The following is a 19,437-nucleotide window of genomic DNA, read 5'->3' on the forward strand; positions in this document are numbered from 1 at the left end:
TTAATATTTCTTTATATTTTATTACTCTTTTTATGATGAGAACATTATTACTGATGATCAAAAAATTAAAATATTTTTTTGAAATATTCGGAAACTTTAAGACGACCTTGAAATTAAAAATTTTTTAAATACAGTTACGAGGCTTTTCCAATATTTCATTTATAAAATTTAATTAGATCAGTACTTATGTTTTTTACACCGCATTATCTAGCTTTATTTGGAACCATTCTTTTTTCACTCTACTTCATTATATTTTCTAAGAAATGCGAATACGTAAACAAGGTAGTCCCTTGCTGCAGTAAAAAATATCAATTCCTGTTTATATGAATTCAGGATATTGAGTAATCTACTGTGTACAATGTATAAAAATTATAATTTCGTACTCTGTAGATTATGAGAATGAAAAAAAAACACCGAATAGCGATTTTAGTAAGATCAAATGCTTTGATATTTACATCGTACGGTCGAAATTGGAGTCACAATGGCTTCACTGTTTTCCCTTGCTTTTAGAGAAACATAAAAGCGGTATTTAACATTTATCGAATAATATGATGGATTATGTGAATAAATAAACATAACATTTTTGTTTCTTCTTAAAATGTTTATTTTAAAATACAAAGTAATTCACTCTGCCTATAATATCTTTCAGTGTAATAATAAATCATCAAATACTGTATAGATTAAGTATCAGCATGTCTCGGGGGTAGGGGGGGGCGAAGGTCGGTATTCAAGGAATAAAAAGTGAAACCTTGCAAAAGGTTTTCGCATTTTCTTTTCTCAATATGGCCTGACTATAATTATAAGAAATATCAATTAAAGGTGTCGCGAATAAGTTACATCATCATTACGTTACTGAGTCAATCATTATAATTGATCATTATTACATTTTTATTAGTACATTCTTCATTCTTACATACTTTGATTAATTTAGATTCTTCATTCAACTAAGCTTAAAATTTACATGCCTCTTTCTTTGACATAGTCACGATTTTTTCAACTTCAATTAAAAAGATACAAGCAAATCGTTTATTTTCGTGGAAAACAGAACCTGCACGTGTGCTGATCAGAAAAATATTGTTCCTAGTCCATAGCAGAAAGAATATTTCATGATATAGCACAGTCCATGCTTTTATAAATATTATCTAAAAAGTGTTTCAACATTTTAGAGAATATTGTATATGTTGCTGACACGCAAAGGCGCGATCGCAATCTGCGGCACGTTAAGAAATACTCCAAAACGTATGCTTGTTGATAACGCTTCATTTCTACAAATGTTTATACTTTGGTCATTTTGTAGCATTGTTTACAAATATTTTATCAACCAGTCACAAGTTGGAAAAGTTAGTATTCCAAATTTTTTCAGTGATCTATGATAACATAAGCGTAATCAACTTTAAACTTGTTAATTATGAGTTTACATCAAATTGTACACTATGTTTCATCATTCGTTTTTCATTTTTTAAATATACATTCTTATTATGCAAATGCATCACCAAATACTCAAACTTAGCTTACTTGATTAAGTAATGAGATTTCGTTCTTAAATATTTAAAAAATCAATATATAATTGAATTGATCGTCAAATATATTTTTTGATATTTAAAAAGAAACTATAGTACCAAGTTATTAAAAAAAAACAATAATTTCACACAAAATAGTAAAAACTGGTGTTAGTTTGTACATAGTACAGACATACTTAAACTGCCATTGTGTTAACATCAGATAATGCCTGAAACGGCAATTATACAAGTTAAATTATTCTCTTTCGTTCAAACACAGAAAAACTAATAAAAATTCGTCAGGATAAAAAGAGATTGTAGCACAAGAGAAATTGCCACCAGTTGAGGCGCGTCAACCTTAGTCGCGCATAAAATAAAAAATAATATACATATCGCTTAGTGCTTCTTGTAAAAATTGATCGCTATATTCAGAGAAGCTAGACTATGCTAGCTGTTTGTAAATATATCTATATTAATATGTATATATATAATTGCTGCGTGTTTATTGTATTTACATCAACATGTTACATACGACCGTAATCGCTTTATTATTTTTTGGAGAATTAAAGAATTCCTTTATTTATATGCATATATCTAATGTTCCATTTTTACGATCAGTTATGCAACTTTGAGGAAACGTAAAGTTTAGCCAACGTATAAAACTAATCAATTATCATTATTCATGACACGAGGCATTTTTTAAAAATCGAAAGACGATTCACAAGATTTCGAGAAAAATGGAGAGAGAATGTTATTTACGGTTGTTTTTAAAATACTGAATAGAATTTGATTTGCATTGCTCTCCTTTTTTCGACATTATAATTGATTTTCTGGTACATATAATATATGTACGATACGAAAAATTCGCATACACACTTATAACAAATAATAGTTCTAAGCGAATTTTCGCTCTTTACTTCATTATACGAGTTTTCGTAATAACTTTACTTATAATACCTATTTTTCTAATCGTTTCATCTTTGCTTCAACAGTTAGGTACATAAGCAACGAGATGATTGTGTTGTTGCGTTTATTCGATCTTCCCTTTAAGGGCGTGATCCACGCGAGGCTTCTTCCATTGCACGAACTTTGAGCTCACGTTCACGTTGTTGCTGCCTATAAAATATATTATTTTATTTCGCTACAGTTAAAATAATAAAGGCATCAAACTTTATCTTACTCGAATATTATGTTTAACGGGTATTTTGACGCCCATTAAAGACGTTTATCAAATTTATTACACTTGAATTAAAAATTATTTGAATCAATTATGTTTCAAAAAAAAGATAAAATTCACTTAATTATGACATAAGCGACTTCTATAATCAAAACGATGTTGATATTTTTCTAAAAGCCTCCATGTGTTGCGAATAACAATAAAACAATGAGTCACTGTAGAACCTTTTTTGAAAAATATATTGTAGAAGTCTCAGAAAATTTGTTTGAAAAATTTAATTTTCACTTTGGTTTCGATATGTGTTTGTAAATAAAAAAAACATGGTGTAATAAGAAGAATAAGTAAGATTGGATTAAACTTTAATAAGAATATTAAATCAAATTTCATATGTACAGAGGTAGTTATAAATAATACAAATTGATAAATTGCAATATCAACATAAAACTCATCAAGAATACAACTTTACAATAACGAAAAATCAACGGTTTTGGTCGAAAATACGGGAAAGGGCAAGATTATACCTTATATATTCTTCGTGATGTGCAACAATCGATGGGTGAGTTTGAAACCGGTCACGCTCGAGCATTAGGTGACGCTGCAATTGCTCGTGGTGTGCTGCTGCCATGTCTGCGTAAGGTCTGCCAATAAGCTCCGTTGGATGCAGAGCCAACGTGGACTCTCGTCCAATAAGACCAGGTCGTGGATAATTACTGCTTGCCGCTGTAACATTACAAACACATACAAAAAATTATTAATATTGAATGTCATTTTAAATATGAGGATTAAATTGAAAAATCAAAAAATTTGATTGAGTAGTGAAATTAAGATATAAAACTGAAGAGCTACAATTATAAATTGAAAATTGTTCTTCAACATTAAGGCTTTTATATTAATAGGTTTTAGTAAAATTAATCACGCGTTTATGGTTGATTTTGCTTTAGTACGGAAATATATTAATAAAAAATATTAAATTGTATTAATAAGTTGCCGCGTAGAATTCATTCATATCATTCACACGAACGGCTTAATCTAGACTACATCATGAAGTGTGCAGATAGGACGAGGAGAAAAAAAACGTACCAGGCAGAGGGAAGCCAGCAGCAGCAGCGGCAGCTTCTTGCTGTTGTTGCTGCTGCTGTTGCTGCTGTTGAGCCGCGGCGGCTTGCTGTTGAGCAGCAGCTTGCTGCTGTCCAGGATGCAGATGGAGATGAGTATGGGCATGTGTGTGCGCGTGCGTGTGCGCATGATACTCCGGTGGAATGCCTGCCATTTGCAATCGCATCATTGGATCGGCACTCAGCGCAAGTCTTTCGTCCAGGGATCCGTGGGGATGGTTCGCCGGGTGGGTCGTCGCAGCTGCCGCTCCAGCGGCCGACGCTGCGTTAGCTGCTCCTGCCGCGGCAGCTAAGCCTAAATTCGACATCATCGCTTCAGCACAAACATACATCGGTCATTTTATTTGCTACATCTACTTTCAACTAGAGCCTACTCTCGATCCGGTCGTTTCCTTACTCATTTATCTCGAAAAACGCGTTTTGCTCCGGCAGATGCCTTGCTTAGCTTATTCCGATCTGTGAGATTTATGATTTTATTTTTCGTAACTACGCGACTACTAACTACTGCTAATTATTTTTTACTATTATGATACGGTGCAAAATCAAAGCATAAATAACATGAATTTAATAATAAATTTTACTCTAATAAGGTTTCAAGCAAAAAAAGGATGGCTAAACTATTAATCAGAAATTAAAACATACTCTACTTCTAAGTATATTCATGTAACTAAACCAATAAAAGCTTATCTCTAGCATCGCATGAAAATTAAATGTAATCATACAATTCTATATACCATTTGGAACATTACAGGCACGTTATCCATAGGTTTACTTTTATTATCGACTATTCAAGTCAACTATTGCTCTAAAAAATTACAAATACTGCCTTTTTAAGTTTTCTAAATATAATGATTAAAAAAACATGGTAATATGATAATCAAATTCTAGTGTATAATCGCGCCTTATAAATCATTATTTACCAAAAATATTACAAAAAGAGCGGACAACTTTCATACATTAGGTTACGGAATTATGCAAAGATGTTCAAGCTAGTAAACCTTTCAATCCCGAGTTTGTGCTACATTAAAATTAAAAATAACAATCGATATGAACTTACCCAGCCTCTCAAGACGTTCTCGATCCATTTGGCTGGGTCCAGGTGGTACTGCATAAAGACCAAACTGATGTGGACCTGGGGCACCAGGGTGGGCTAAACCACCGGCAGCATATCGCCTATGAATTTCCAACCAGTGAGGATCTACTGTTGTAGCCATTGTTCGAGGAGCTCCTTTCAATAATTCCTCCTAAAGATTGAATTATACATTATGAGATATGTTTTTCTTAACAAGATATAAAAGCTGATTAGAATCAATGTAATTGATTTATGAACAAAGATAATGATGTAAAGACGATTTAGGAATTTATGTAAGACATGATTTATATGTATTTCATGCACACTAAAAAAATTTAGCTATTTACAACTGGTTTACGTAAAATTAGTAAATAATTGTTTAAATTTGCATGTTTAGTAAATTCAAACAGATATTTCATAAATTAAAATAAATTGTTCATCGATTCAGAGAGAATTTTTCGAATTTCCGCGAAAAAGTCTTGAATTAATTAACTATTGATGCTAATTAAAGAAACATTTGATTAAAAAAACTAATTTTTTCGATGCTTCAAAATATTTATCTAGGTAAAACAACTATTTCATTGACACCAATAAATTGTAATATTTGGTGTACCTATTATATTTTAATGGCCCGATCCTGCAAAGCGAGTTACTAGTAGAATTAAGTTAATATACATGAAATGTTAAAATCGGTCATCATACCAGTTGAATGAATGTTAATAAATGAAAGCAAATTATATACAAAAATATTGTATTATTATACGTTTTTTTAAATTTTTAATAATTATTAGAATATACTAAATGGTTATTGATGTAACATATGGATGATTATGAAAATATGAATTAGTTTTGCAAATAGTTAATAGAAATTTGGTTCATTAATTAGTATACAATAAATCACTGACTTACAGTTGGAAATACGCTACCAAATGGAAACTTTTGATACTATAATAAAAAATAAGGTAAAATTAAAAATTGATTTTCATTTAAAATATCATTTATCACCGAGAGAAAATTTTATATTATTTTTTGACAAAAATTTAGGAAAAACATGTTTTTTTGATAGCAATAGTTTAAACGCAAAAATACGAAATTAAATAAAGCAAACTATCAATATTAAATTAAATGAATTGAAATGAATAATTTGTTTTTAGGTATCATATTTTATCAAATCTTGTTTATCGTCAAGAAAATGGTTTTTCTCATACAAAAATAATGTTTGATTCAAAGCGAGAAATAAATTTAATTTAATAAATACGCGTAAAAATATAAAAGTAGTGAAAAATATTTTTAGAAAACAAGTATTACGCACCTTAAGTCTGTCATTGAGCTCTCTTTCTCTGAGTTCTCGAATCTCGCGTTCACGTTTTTCACGTTCTAAGTGTTCAAGTTCAATCCGTTCTCGCGTAGGACCGTACATATAATGTAGCATGGCAGCGTCTTGAGAGCCAGGATGCCTAGCCGGAGAAAACCCTGCATGTGGCCTTGCATACTCAGAAAGCTGTCTCAACGCAGGCGTGTCTGGATAAGCACCGGGTCGAGCGGCATATCGATCATATGGTGAAGCCACAGGTTCAAGAGGTCCTCTACTAGGAGGCTTACAACCATCAGCACCGCCAGCGCCTTGCTTTTCTGGTGTAGCCATCTTTCGAGCTTGTTGCTGTTGCTGTTGCTGCTGTTGTTGCTGCTGTTGTTGTTGTTGCTGTTGCTGCTGCTGTTGCTGCTGCTGTTGTTGCTGTTGTTGTTGTGCTTGCTGCTGCTGTTGATGCGCTCGGTCGCGTTCTTCACGTTCTCGTTCGGCTTGTTTACGAGAACGCTCTTCACGTTTGCGAGCTAGCTTAGAGTCTGGTACAGGCTTAAAAGTGAGATCAGTACGCGTACAAGAGTTATTTTCTCCACGATTCCAATGCCGCAAGAAGATCGCGGACTGCGAGCGATGGCACTCGGAGTCTTCGATACGCGGTTCGGGCGACGGGCCCGTCCGCGGACTCGGTGGTTCCTCCGGTTCGGGCTCCATGAGATCAGGTTCGATTTTAGGCTCGGGTAGCGGTGGCATTAATGTCACCGGTGGATGAGATATAACTGGTCGATGATGATGCGAATGTAGCGAACTCGAAGTCGACATACACGATGCCGAAGACACCATCGGCTTATTGGAACTGCTGCTGCGCTGATTGCTACTACCGTGGCTCGTCGACGAAGACGAATGACTATGTGAATGCGAAGAGTGAGACGAAATTGTGAGCATCTTTTCGTGATGCAGCGTTGTTGCTTGATGCATCGATGAATGATGATGATGAGTGGCTATCAGATTCTCGCCTTCTTCACGCGTCGAGACGCTCGACGTCGTGCTTGAATGATGAGCCGTCATCATTGTCGTGGCTTCACTGCGTTGAGGGGATGGCGGTGGAATAGCATGAGGCAACGGTCCGTAAGGATAACCAGGGAACGCTGGATAGCCCGGTACGGCTGGATATCCCGGATACGCATGGGGATGATACGGGTGCATAGCTGCGAATAGCGAGGGATGCATTAACGCTGGATGCGAATGGAACGCCGGGTGCGCCATGTGTGGACTCGTCTGCTGCACCGGGTGCATAACCGGTTGAGGGATCGATGTTGGCGCCGGAGGTAATCCGGGTTGCGGCGACGCTACGACAGATTGCAATGGGCCCATGTGTGAACTCGGGGTAACAGATGAAGAAGACGAAGACGCATGTTTACTGGGCGTAGACGGTTTTAGAGCTGAACTCGTGCTCGACGACGAACCCTCTGGTTCTTTCTTTATATTGTCCAAACTTGGACCAGGAAAACTTGCGCTTTGGAATCCCGGTACCTTGACCTCTTTCAAGCTTTGTAATGGATCAGGTTCCGGTGGTAATATTTCTTGTTTAATTTTAAGATTTTGTGGCTCCATAGGAGGTGTTCTAGATAATCCATAAAGTGGCCCAGGACGATCCGTGGGGAGCATTTGTGGTGGAGGCGGTTGAATAGGTTGGAACAAATTCAAAGGCTCCGGTCGGCTTTGAGGCAGTGGCGGAGGTGGTTCGTGATCTCTGTCGTCCCTTCTGTCATCTATTCTTTCTGTTGTTCCTGATGCACGTTCAGAAGCTAATCGATCGGACATTCTGTCTTGGTGAGGTGGAGGTATTCTCTCATGTGACATCCTTTCAAGTCCTCTTTCAGTGGGTAGCCGATCAAAAGGCCTACTATCCCGAATCCGTTCAGGCGCAAGTCTTTCATCTGGCATCATGCGTTCAGGAGGACCCCTACTCTCGCTTTGCATGACTGTCAGACCCAGAGGTTGTGGGGATCCTGCTAATGGTGGTAGAGGTGGAGGAGGCAAGCCACTCGTTGACAAGTTTTGTGAAAGATTGAGGTTTAATGGTCCAGGCAAAGGTGGCAAACCCAAGCTTGACGTAATTGTCGGTGGAGCACTTGTTGACATATTTTCAGGATGTGTCTGAGGCTGTAACAAACTTGGCGGGGGTGGCACTTGCAATCCTGGTGGTATTTGGATACCAGTAGCCGACAAATTTTGAGGCACGCTTTGAGTGGCAGTAACGATTGACGGTGGACCGCCATACTGCATGTTCAATGGATGCACTTGTGCTCCCACATTGGTCGAAAGGGACAAGGCAACTTGCGCTGGACCCGAAACGATGGCTGCAGCCGTTGGTGGCATTGGAGGCATATTTGTCGGCATTGGGCCGCTAGAAATCATTGGACTGCTCAAAGAATGCGAGAGATTTCTTGGTCCACTTTGACTCAAGTCGGCCACTGTTAAAGTTGGTTGCGATGTGCTGTGTGCAAGTTGTGGCTGTGGTGGGGGCGGTGGACCGGAAGGCAGTGGTGCTAATGTCAATTGCGACTGTGTCGTTGGTGGGGGCAACGTAACTTGAGGCTGCTGCGTAGGAGGTGGTTTGTCAGAAGCTTCCAAGGGTTCATCTTTTATGCTAGGCGGGGACACCGTTCGATCATGAGGAACAGGCATAGCCAACGGAATGGGCACCTGCATAGGCTCAAGTTTTATAGGCATGGGCTCAAGCTTTATTGGCAGTGGCTCGAGTTTGAGGGGCACTGGTTCAAGTTTGATTGGCTGATTAAGTGACATTGGCATATCTTCAATGTGTTCTTTCATGTCAACTGGCTCGTCTATTCTTGGCTTCTTTTCGATACAGACCTCTCGAGCATGTATGACCGGTACCGAAATCGGTAAACTTTGAATTAGAGGCTGAGATTGTGTAACCGTAGGTGCCTGTGACTGCATTGTGGTTGCAATCTGTGGTGGTGTGATTGGAGTAATACCAGGCGTTGGTGGACCGGAAGGCTCTTCTGGTGGTGTAGGCGGGCTTATAGGTATGTGCTCCACATTACTTAACACACTTGTACTGCTGGTCGATGCAGCGGCAGTGATAGTGGCGGAGCTCGTGACCGTCGATACCGGGGCTATGATGATATTGGCATTACTACTAGCATCCATTGCATCACTATCAGCTTCACGCTCTGGTTCATCCATCAGTGAATTACTGTCAGTCGTAAGTGACTCTGAAGGACTATCTGTACGGTCACCTCCTCGTTTGCGCTTAGGTGTATCTTTCTCGTCTTCAACTTCGTCAGAGTTTCCTCGCTTCTGAGTCTTTTTCGGTGTTTCCGCTTTGGAGGAAGACTTTGATTTTTTCGACTTATCATTAACCTGAGCTTGAGATTGCGACTGTTGTTGTTTTTCTTGATCAGGAGTATCTGTGCCACCAGTGCGACGAGGCCTAGAGTGCCTTGGATTTTCTTTAGCTTTGTTACGCGTTCGCATTCTTCCAGGACTATCTGGAGACTCGACCGGCACTGGTCGGAAGAGATACGACGGCGCAGGTGGCAGTTCACCGTTCTTTTTCAAGTGCGCCCGGCATTCCGCACAGAGCAGCAATCTGTCCTTGCCCGTGACTTGATAGTCTTTCGAGCCATTGGAGAAACAGTGCTGACAGGTATGGGGAACACCGTTGGTATTGGTATCACGAGAGTCACTGTCTTCCTCGGAATTGTCATCTTCCGTGACAGAGCTCACTTCACCGCCGGTAGCAGCATTTATGTTACTATTGGTCGCTGCCTGAGTCGGCTGCGAATTGTTCGTGCTCGTGGCAGTCGTGATGGTAGCAGTCAATGATGCAGCTGTGGAGGCGGCAGAAGCGCTGCCGGCGAGCGGCCCGCCGCCGTTGCTGTTCGTTTCGTGCTCCGTTGTGACTGAGGCTACAGCAGCACTAGTCTCCTTAGAATTCGTTGCCGTGCTGGCTTGGCCGTCGGAGTTGCTCGCTGAATTAGCCGCAGCGGCTGCTCCAGCTGCTTCTTCCTTTGGAGTACCAGCTCTTGAATTTCGTGTATTACGAATTCGACGAAGAGAGCTTTGCCTCCTTCGTCTATGTGGTCGATTATTATTTGCTCCTGGTGTCTTCTTCCACAGGTAATAATATTCGACCAATTCGGGCTGTAAATTAAATTGAATTTCATTAGATTGTACATAGTCATGCATAGGTCATTTTAAAATTGATAGAAAATAGATACAGTATAAAATTAAAGACTAATGTAGCATAAGTTTAGTTAAAATCGATTGCGGTACAGTGACAGCGCATAAGATTGCTGGCCGTGTTAATTATTGTCTTTTATGCATGATATTCTAATGAAACCGCCAGAAACCAGAAAATTGTTGCATGTTTAATCAATTCTATAGTTTTAACAATTTTCTCAAAATTTTATCATCCAAAAATTTTGACAAAGATCGGTAAATTTAGATGTGAACTGTCGATAGTCCGAAATCGAATTTCACTTAATGCAAAAAAGTTTCATGCCATGAATTCAATAGATTTCTTATAACTTACAGTATCTTTATGAGGTAATAAATCTTTCCTAATACGAGTAAAGTTTTTTCCAAACTGTCGTAATCCTTTGACAAAACGTTTCTGTAATTATTAAAGTATTGGGTTATGAGGAGATCTAGCATAGATTATTTTTTATATCAAATTTATTAGTAATATACTATTTTATTGAATATTCAATGAAAACACTTACAGTTTCTTCGTCGCTCCACTTTTTTTCAATATTTTTGGGTACAGCACATTTGTACAGAGCTTGTAAGGCTTTTCCAGCATCATATCCAGAATCATGCAATGTATCAAGTGCATTAATGGTTGTATCGTCTTGTGATGCAGCTACACAACCTTCAGGCGATCCACCATCACACATACCGGCAAAAGCAGCAACTGACCTCGCTGCTCTCAAGTACATCAGGAGGTCTATATCTAGTGTCATTGCTGGAACCCATCTTAATTCTTCTCTCTCTTTGGAGAATTCCGGATCAGGAGTAAGTTCACCAGGAGGAATACCTGGTCGGTACTCGGGCAATAGGGCCTTATAAAAAAAAGTTGCTATTATTTAAATATTCTAAACTAATGATTAAATAAGTGAAATGTTTCTCATTAAACTTTGATTTAAATGATTCTATAGAATTAAGAAACTATTATATATTTTGTTATTCAAAAGTTTGAGTTAACACAAATACATTAACATAAACTAAAGTTAAGATTATCCATACCCCAGCTCAAAATTCAAATTTTCAAACATGTTTTCTAAAACTTTTACTGAAGCTTTCATACATATTTTATTACAAATTTGTTATCAAATTTTTCAAATTAAACTTTTAAATATTAAAATATTATTCATTCAATAAAACTTAAGAAAGCGATCTCAAATTGAAAGAGATTATGCTTACCTGGTGTGATGGTCCAACCCTTATCTCGCCTTGGGAGCCAGCTGACATCTCCTCTCCTTCGGAATCTATCTCGTCTTTCTCCAGCTTTCCAGTTGGATTTTAGGACTTTGTTTGAATAAAAGCCTACCATTCACTCTCTGCAAAAAAATTAATTATTATTGATTAATATAATTATAGAATTTATTAAGCTTTTTAAAAAGTTTAATGAAGATTTAAATTTTTTATTAGTTTAAGAAATATACATAGTCTATAATAAAATGAACCTATTTCGGTAAGTACATCAACAGACAGTGATTCATCAAATTCAAAAGTTTGTTCCAGTAGTTAAGTCATGTATCAATTTTCAATTTTGGATTAGCAAAAGTATACTTGATTTTAAAAAAATACTTGCTCAAACTATGAAGTTGTGTATTGCTTATTCAGTGTGTACAAACGTTATCTTCTTACAAATCTATCTAATACACTTGTAAACTAAATGTATCAAATAAAGAGTCGGGAATATATATCTCTAAAGATAACTCGAAAACGTGACGCAGAGTGACATTTCAATTTATTTCAACGAGTTTTCGAACCAAAGAAAATATGAAAAGCATACATTAAAGGCCAATACTACTATAAAAACAATATCTAACCGTAAATAAAGTAAAAAATTCAAGACGCATAGTGAATTATGACAGATGGATGGATGGGTTCTGATTCGGTTCTGATTCATGCGTGCGCAGAAGAAGCCAGAAACACGCAGCGTAGTGGGGCAGGTTGGAGTGAAGCAGCGAGCCGAGAATGATATTTATAAAGATGGGCCGCGGTTCGCCTGTCACTACTTGTCAATGATCCCAAGAGGGAATCGCGATAATTCACGCACTGTAGTGCTGTTTAGACACGGCAGCTGATAGTCAAAACTCTGCCGTTGCTTCAAGAACAACAATGCGAGCGTAAAAAAACACGTTATACACGGCAGCTTTTCGGTATAATTCCGAATCCAATGCACACACGCCGACTCGCGTGCGCACGCGTATGCGGTGGTGGGTCGGTACTGTTACAATATATAACATGACAATATGTCGAAAAAAGTGAGGAGTTTAATGGCCTGCTGAGATAAGATTTTTTCGATGATTAGTCGACATCGTGTTTAGTTGTTGGGTTTTATGAGAAAAAAATAGATAAATATTTATTTTGACACACCACTTGCACCAATGTTCAATTTTTTTCGATTTTTAACAAATACCAAAACGTGAAACTTGGAGCAAAAAATCGTTGTCTTTGTTTATAATTGGAATTTCATCTTGACACGAAGTTTTCGACATTGAGTAGGTGTACATTCTTGGAGGATTTTGAGATGAGAGAGCCTCGATGGTAGGAGAGAAGAGCGAGAGAAGAAAAATGAAGAAGATGGAGAGAGAGAAGGAACAAGAGAAAAGAAGGAGGAGGACGAGGATGAGGAAAGAGAAAAAGGAACGAGAAAAAAAATTCGCGACCATACAGACGGTAATATACGTATATGTGTATAGAAAGAAGGATCTCAAGCTCGGAGAGAATATATATGTGTATAGCTGTATGTTCCAGTCTATACACCAGGTGCGCGATCATTTTGTACAGTCATACTTAACCGCGCGCGTGCTTTGATCTCGTTGCGTCGCTACTCGCTGCTGCTCAATGGCTTTAAGTTTAATCGAGCGGCGGGACTGCTGCTCCGTAAATACGTTCATACGCGATATAACACGCGCAATCACATCTTTATAAGTACATGCAAATATATACTGATTGCCGATCAAACTTGTGCCGTGCGGACGCCCGCAGACTTAATCTCAAGCAGCTCGTATTTTAACTCCGCGACGTACGATGCATTCGTAAACATACATCGATACACAAGCAATATATTTACGTATGCAAGCATTTATGCGCGCGTAATAGACAAAAGTGTATACAAATAGATTTGTAAACATAAAAATAAGTATATCAATGCGTGTGTTGGCACTCTCTTTCGAGAGTTGACTCTTTCAGCAGGAGCTCCACACGGTGTGCTCTGGTCGCACATATATGCACGTTATGTATAGAGAGAAGAAACATATAGTGGTATATCTGTATATAGGTGTATACGAACGCCAAGCAGAGCATTGGGCTCGCACAGTGCGCCACGCACCTAATGTGCAAATGGCTATGAGTTAGGGGGCTGTCCTCGGGGTGGGGGTAGCTAGTTGCTGCTGCTGAAGTTCGTCTTTCATATTATATGTATAAAGTACACACAAGTCTATGGACAAGCGGCAATAAATACATGAGGGCACACAACTAGCTGTGTGTCCGAATATACATATAGGTATATGCGGTTATATGCGTACAATGTGCATCGTTGAATCGCTGAAAATATATACTAACTAAACATATTCGATCCACTGCATAGCGAATCTATCGGGCGCAGGACACGATCCTGCGATTATATGAATTAATTAAGCGCGACGCCTTGTCACGAGAGCTGCAAGGCGAGGAGGAGCAAAGCCGAGTATACATAATACACACCTACTGCACCGATGAAGAGAGCGAGCGAGAGAAGGAGGATGGAATATTATGTATAGACAAAGTGAGTGATAGAAACTTACCGCGTTGAAGCACGGAGCTATTGGCCCCGGGCGGTGGCACGTACGTCTAGTAGAACTCGGCAGTCGATTATCTTTCTTCTTGCCAGTGCAGGAGACACAGCAGAGCAGCGGTGTTATAATATCTCGCGCTCCCTCTCGCACACACGCACACACAGGCACACACACTTGCACGAGTAGGTTGTTGCAACTAGACTACTCGAACGAAGCAGCGGTAGCAGGGTGCTGCGAGCTCATGGAGCATGAGCGGTACAGGACGGCCAGATTTCGGCGTCGTCGTCGCGCACCTCGCATTGTTTTCCACCAGTTGACGAGTGTCACCGAGTTCTCACTCACACACGCACGCAGTCACCGTCGCCGCCACGATATTATACTGGTATATAACGCGCACAGCCAAATGCACACATGCGTGCAGTTCTGCGTGTGTGTATACGTGTCCATGTATGTATTCTCACATGCACATATACAGAGAGATATGTACGCGTGAGAGATGATGCGTATATATTGCACGGGAATAGCTGCTACCTTTTTGTATGAACGCACACACGCACGCACACAGACACGCACAGTCAGTGAAACTGTTTAACACGAATGCACACGAACACGAGGACACATGCACTGGAAAAATAACGCACAGTGTAACTCTCTCTCTCTCTCTCTGCTCTCGGATGCTAGTTGGACGACGAGCAGCTCCGAGGTTGTTGCTGCTGATGCACGGGGCCTTGCAAGTTGGCGTCGACCGTCGGTGTCGGGCGCGCCCGCATGTGTCGCGGCGCTTTTTCCGCGACTATATCCTTGCGCGGCCTCTCCTCGCTTTGTTCGGGGGCGGCTGTATACACTGCACTTCACACCGTGGCGCGCGCGGGGTCGCCTACACTGGTCCCACCGATTGTCTTGGCGGCGGCGTCGAGCTGCTCCGAAACGCTGCGTGTGCTCGGGCACACGTCTGGCTACTGATCCGAGCGATGTATAGCGCTCGTTCGAGCTGCAGCACTGCGGGGCCCGTCGTATTTAGTAACACTAGCAGTGGAAGCGGAGCCGTCGAAAATGCATTCGTAGCACACTACTATACTCCTACGAACGACGACGAGTACGGCCGACCGACGTCTATTACACCAAGACAGAGTTGCGCAGGCAGACACAGACACGCACGACGCATCGGTCAGACGATTGGGCATGTGCTGCTATACGCGTACATCTCACTCTCTCTCTCAGTCGGTCGTGCTTCTCTTATCTCTCGGCACTGTGTCTGCGCGCCCGTTTAGTATAAAGAGTGGCGGGCAGCACACAACAATTGCTGCTTCGACGACGAGGACGAGGACGTCGTCTACTTCTTGCACTCTCGCACAACACCGTGTCGTCGCACGTTAAACACGTATTCGCATGCCAAAGGCACACACGCACACATCAAGATGCACGCACGCAGGCACGAGCAGCAGCAACGGAGGCAGGCGCAGGGAGAGCGGGGGGCACTGGGGAAGGGGGGAACCGCTGAGCCGAGTCGAGTCGAGCAGCGGCGGCTAATATAATGTACGCAGCAGCACCAAAGGCCCTACTGCTGCTGTCGTTGTTACTGCTGCTGCTGCTGCTGCTGCTACTGCACAAGCCTACGCTCGTACCCATACGATAATAATGCCGTATTGTAATGTATCGTATGGCAGATGTAGAATTTGCGTGCGCGAGATCGAGGAGGCTCGCTCGCTGCCGGCCCAGAGAGCTCACACACATACACACACACACACACGCACACAGCACCGCAGCAGCTTAGCACGCAGCGATGTGTCGTGGCACAGCCGAATAGCCGCGCCAGTCAACTAATACGAGGCGGAGTAGCAGCGGTGGACGTAGTCGACGACGATGCGGTGGCAGCGCTGCTGCTGCTGCTGCTGCTGTTGATGCGGCAGCGGTGGTGGTGGCGGCGGCGGCGGCACACGACTCCGAATCGTACTCGAGTAGCCGGATGACGAATCTGCCTTCGGCCCTGCTGCTGCTGACTGCTGCTGCTGCTCTCCGACGCTTTTCACTGGCTTGGAACTGCTGCAGGTCGTCGCGCACATCACCTCCGTGGCAACGACAACACTTACTGTTGCTCCTAGCCGCGATGTCACGCCAGAGACACGGCTGCTGCTGCCAATGCTGATTTTGGCATTCGGGCGCATACACCAAAGCACTGAGATCGCCCGAGCGCGGCACAAGACAGTCTCTTTCTTTTCTTTTCGCCTCGCGCGCTAATTGCACGCGTCGCACCGCCAAAGAGCTCCGAACTCTATGTAACGGGGATTATACATGTACGCGAGAATTCTAAATGTATATAGGATGGCCCACTGACGAGCAAATCCGAACGTCCCGTGCTTGGACTCGCGGACGAAGTCGATGCTCGCTGTTACAGTGGAGGAGCGAGTCTGCGAGAGGGAGAGAAAAAGAGAGAGAGAGAGAGAGAGAGAGAGAGAGCGAAAGAACCTGTAGAGGTGCTTGGGCGCTGATATCGGCGATACGCGGATCGAAGTTGGCTCCGTCTCTCCCTGCAGGCCAGGGGCCACCACGGGCCAGACCTTATTAATTTTTTTGCTTGGCTATAAACGCCGTCTATTAGACGAGTCTCTCTCGACGACGACGACGAGGCTCGCCAACGGTAGCAGCCAGTGGGTACTGCACTATTTTTTTCTCCTTCCTTTCTCGCTCTTTCGCACGACTCGCGCTTTAACAGCAGCAGCACCCACGACAAGCAAACGACGCCATCTTGTGCTCGTAATGCTGGGTGTGCGTGTGTGCGCGCGAGCTTGTGTACGTATGCGTGCCGTGGCCCGTGTACGTGTACGAGCTATGGCCTATGTATCGTATACATATACGCGTGGTTGTGTGTGCTCTGTCTTTTTCTCTCTCTCTTTCGCCGCTCCGACTCTTCCTCCGGCCGCTTCTCTCTCTGCGCTCGGCGCTATGTGCTGCTTCGTGCCGCGCGACTGTTGGGAGCGCTTTGCTCGCCTCCACCACACTTATGCACGCTCCAATGTATACGTACACGCCAGCATCGTATGCGTGTGTGTGTGCGTGTGTGTACGTTTGTAATATACACTCGTGTATATCTGTGTATATGTATAGGATTATATGAGGCTAACATTATACACTACTCTATAATCTGTATATATGTATAGAGAACGGAGCGAGATATATGTATGTGTATGTACGCTCAGTGTAATGTGCATGCGACCAACGAGCGGCGGCCCGCGGGTGGAATGAGTGTACGTGTGTGCGTGTACGTGTGTTGGCAATTTCGCACACGCACACGTAGTAAGCAGCGAGAGATGTGCACTCGACAGCTAAGGCTGCAGGACGCTCTGCTCCGGTGCTGCGCTATGTTATGCTGTTTGTTATGCCGCGCGGACGGGCGACGCGCGCTCTCGGCTAACACGCAGCGTTCGTTTGCCTTGCTCGTTTTCGTCGTTTTCCGGCAATCTTCGGCGCACGAGCGAGAGACGCTGCTCTACAGTCTACCTTTCTCTCTCTCTCTCTCTCTGTCTCTCTGCCTCTCTCTGATCGACTCGCTCCGCGATTATTCGCGCGTACTCGGCTGGTGTGCAGGCGAGTGCGATTCGAGCCGGCGTGCGGCGGCCGCACCACTACTATCTGCTGTCGGCAATTGCATCTTTCTTTCTCTCTCTCGCTTCGCTTTGTGTGCCGCTCTATATCTATATCTGTAAATGTGTAATACTGCACGCATGCTTAGCTTATATTGTATCAACGCAGTACGCCTATCATGGATTTGGGGGCACGCGAGGCCGCCGCGGTCTACGCGATCGTCGATGCGCACGAATGTAATAGGGACTTGCTAAAGGGACTTGCTAAAGGGAGCGCGACGAGGGACGATCCGGATAAGAGCAGCAGCTCCGACTTGGTCCTTTGCTCGATATTATTGCTTTGGCCACCATTGCCACTGTACATGTATTGGAGTGATTTTGACGGTAGCTCAACCAGCGGCTTCGAGACCGTCAACCGCTGCGATACTCGCACACGGGCCTCGACGAGCAGCGACTCTCCTCGACTTGCCGTGATCGTGTGGCTTGGCCCGTGAGCGGACTGCGGTCTCGTATTATGTACCGCCATGTATAGCTACCCAACTATATAGGTATATGACGAGAGAAGCTATTGCCGAAGCTCGAGTGTGTCGAGCTGTCGAGTCGATCATCGGCTTCGCTTGATTCTTCGCCTCGGCACTCGCTTATACCGTATAAAAGTAGGCTTACCCCTCCAAAAGTCCTAGGCATTGACTGGTATAGGCGACACGCGTACAGCAGCAACTACAAAGAGACGAAAGCCGCGGGCAGCTACTCCGAAACTAAACATCGGGCCCGTCTCGTTTGTACCAACACATCATGCTATTGGACTCTCGGCCTGCTCCGAAATCTCATTACGAGACTACGACGACGACGACGAAGACGACGACAAAAACAATTGTCGCGTGTTACGGTGTATTAGTCCGAGCGCACACTCCCCCGCTCTCGTCGTTTCTTTAATTACTTTATTCAGCTTAGAATCTTTATTTGATACAGCGACGACGACATTTCGCGCGAGGGCCCATTAGCATCTTCAATGGCCTACTCGTAAGGCATATTTAATCTGCGAGAATATTAAGCGGCAGCTCATCAGCTCTCCGCCTCTTTCTCTCTCTTCAGAGCTCCTGCGCTCAATTAAATACAATACTCGATGTCGCGCGCAGCAGCAGCAGTGCAATGCGCTTACATATATTTCATGTGGACTTTTACTCGGTGCACTTCCGCACTGTTACATTCGAGTTGGCTATATTACGCTGCCTGCGCCTTCTTGTATACCTACTTGATGATGCATGCGTATGTATATAAGCGTAAGATTGCGCATACACGACTGCAGCTCATCATGGCATTATTTATATTGCTATATTTGTAGTTAGATATAGGTATAGTAGGCATACATAGAAGGCAGGCAGCCGCATAGTCATATGCGTAAAATATATATATCAAGGGTGGTATGAGAGAAGCCGTGGGGTGGGTGAACGCGCGCGCGGAATATTACAACTCCACTTTCCGTCTCAGTTTGCCAGTGTGTATGCGCATACAAGTGTATGTGTGTGTGTGTGTGTGTGTGTGTGTGTGTGTGTGTGTGTGTGTGTGTGTGTGTGTGTGTGTGTGTGTGTACGTGTATGCGGAGCTATATGATACAGAATATATAGATGTGCTTCTGAGCGCTCCC

At 42.4% G+C, this 19,437-nt stretch overlaps 1 protein-coding gene across 8 annotated transcripts; it reads right to left on the reverse strand.

Annotated features, from left to right (window-relative positions):
* Positions 1–586: 586 nt before the first annotated feature.
* Positions 587–18,472, reverse strand: LOC106651107 (arginine-glutamic acid dipeptide repeats protein-like). 8 transcript variants are annotated; one of them, XM_023461762.1, is made up of 10 exons: positions 18,456–18,472; positions 11,624–11,760; positions 10,924–11,262; positions 10,734–10,814; positions 6,176–10,342; positions 5,773–5,808; positions 4,849–5,035; positions 3,757–4,104; positions 3,198–3,396; positions 587–2,615 (listed from the first exon to the last, which is right to left on the reverse strand). In XM_023461762.1, the coding sequence occupies exons 2-10, from the start codon at positions 11,669–11,671 to the stop codon at positions 2,546–2,548; spliced, it is 5,475 nt and encodes a 1,824-aa protein (XP_023317530.1). In that variant the 5' UTR covers positions 11,672–11,760; positions 18,456–18,472; the 3' UTR covers positions 587–2,545. The 8 variants fall into 8 exon arrangements, with proteins under 8 accessions (XP_023317530.1, XP_014224952.1, XP_014224951.1 ...); XM_014369466.2 differs by lacking the exon at positions 18,456–18,472 and adding an exon at positions 14,218–16,909 and having other exon boundaries at positions 3,757–4,086; XM_014369465.2 differs by lacking the exon at positions 18,456–18,472 and adding an exon at positions 14,218–16,909.
* Between the last annotated feature and the right edge of the window lie 965 nt (positions 18,473–19,437).

This window comes from Trichogramma pretiosum, unplaced genomic scaffold, assembly GCF_000599845.2.
Source record: "Trichogramma pretiosum strain Unisexual culture from Peru unplaced genomic scaffold, Tpre_2.0 scaffold65, whole genome shotgun sequence".
Lineage (NCBI taxonomy): Eukaryota > Metazoa > Arthropoda > Insecta > Hymenoptera > Trichogrammatidae > Trichogramma > Trichogramma pretiosum.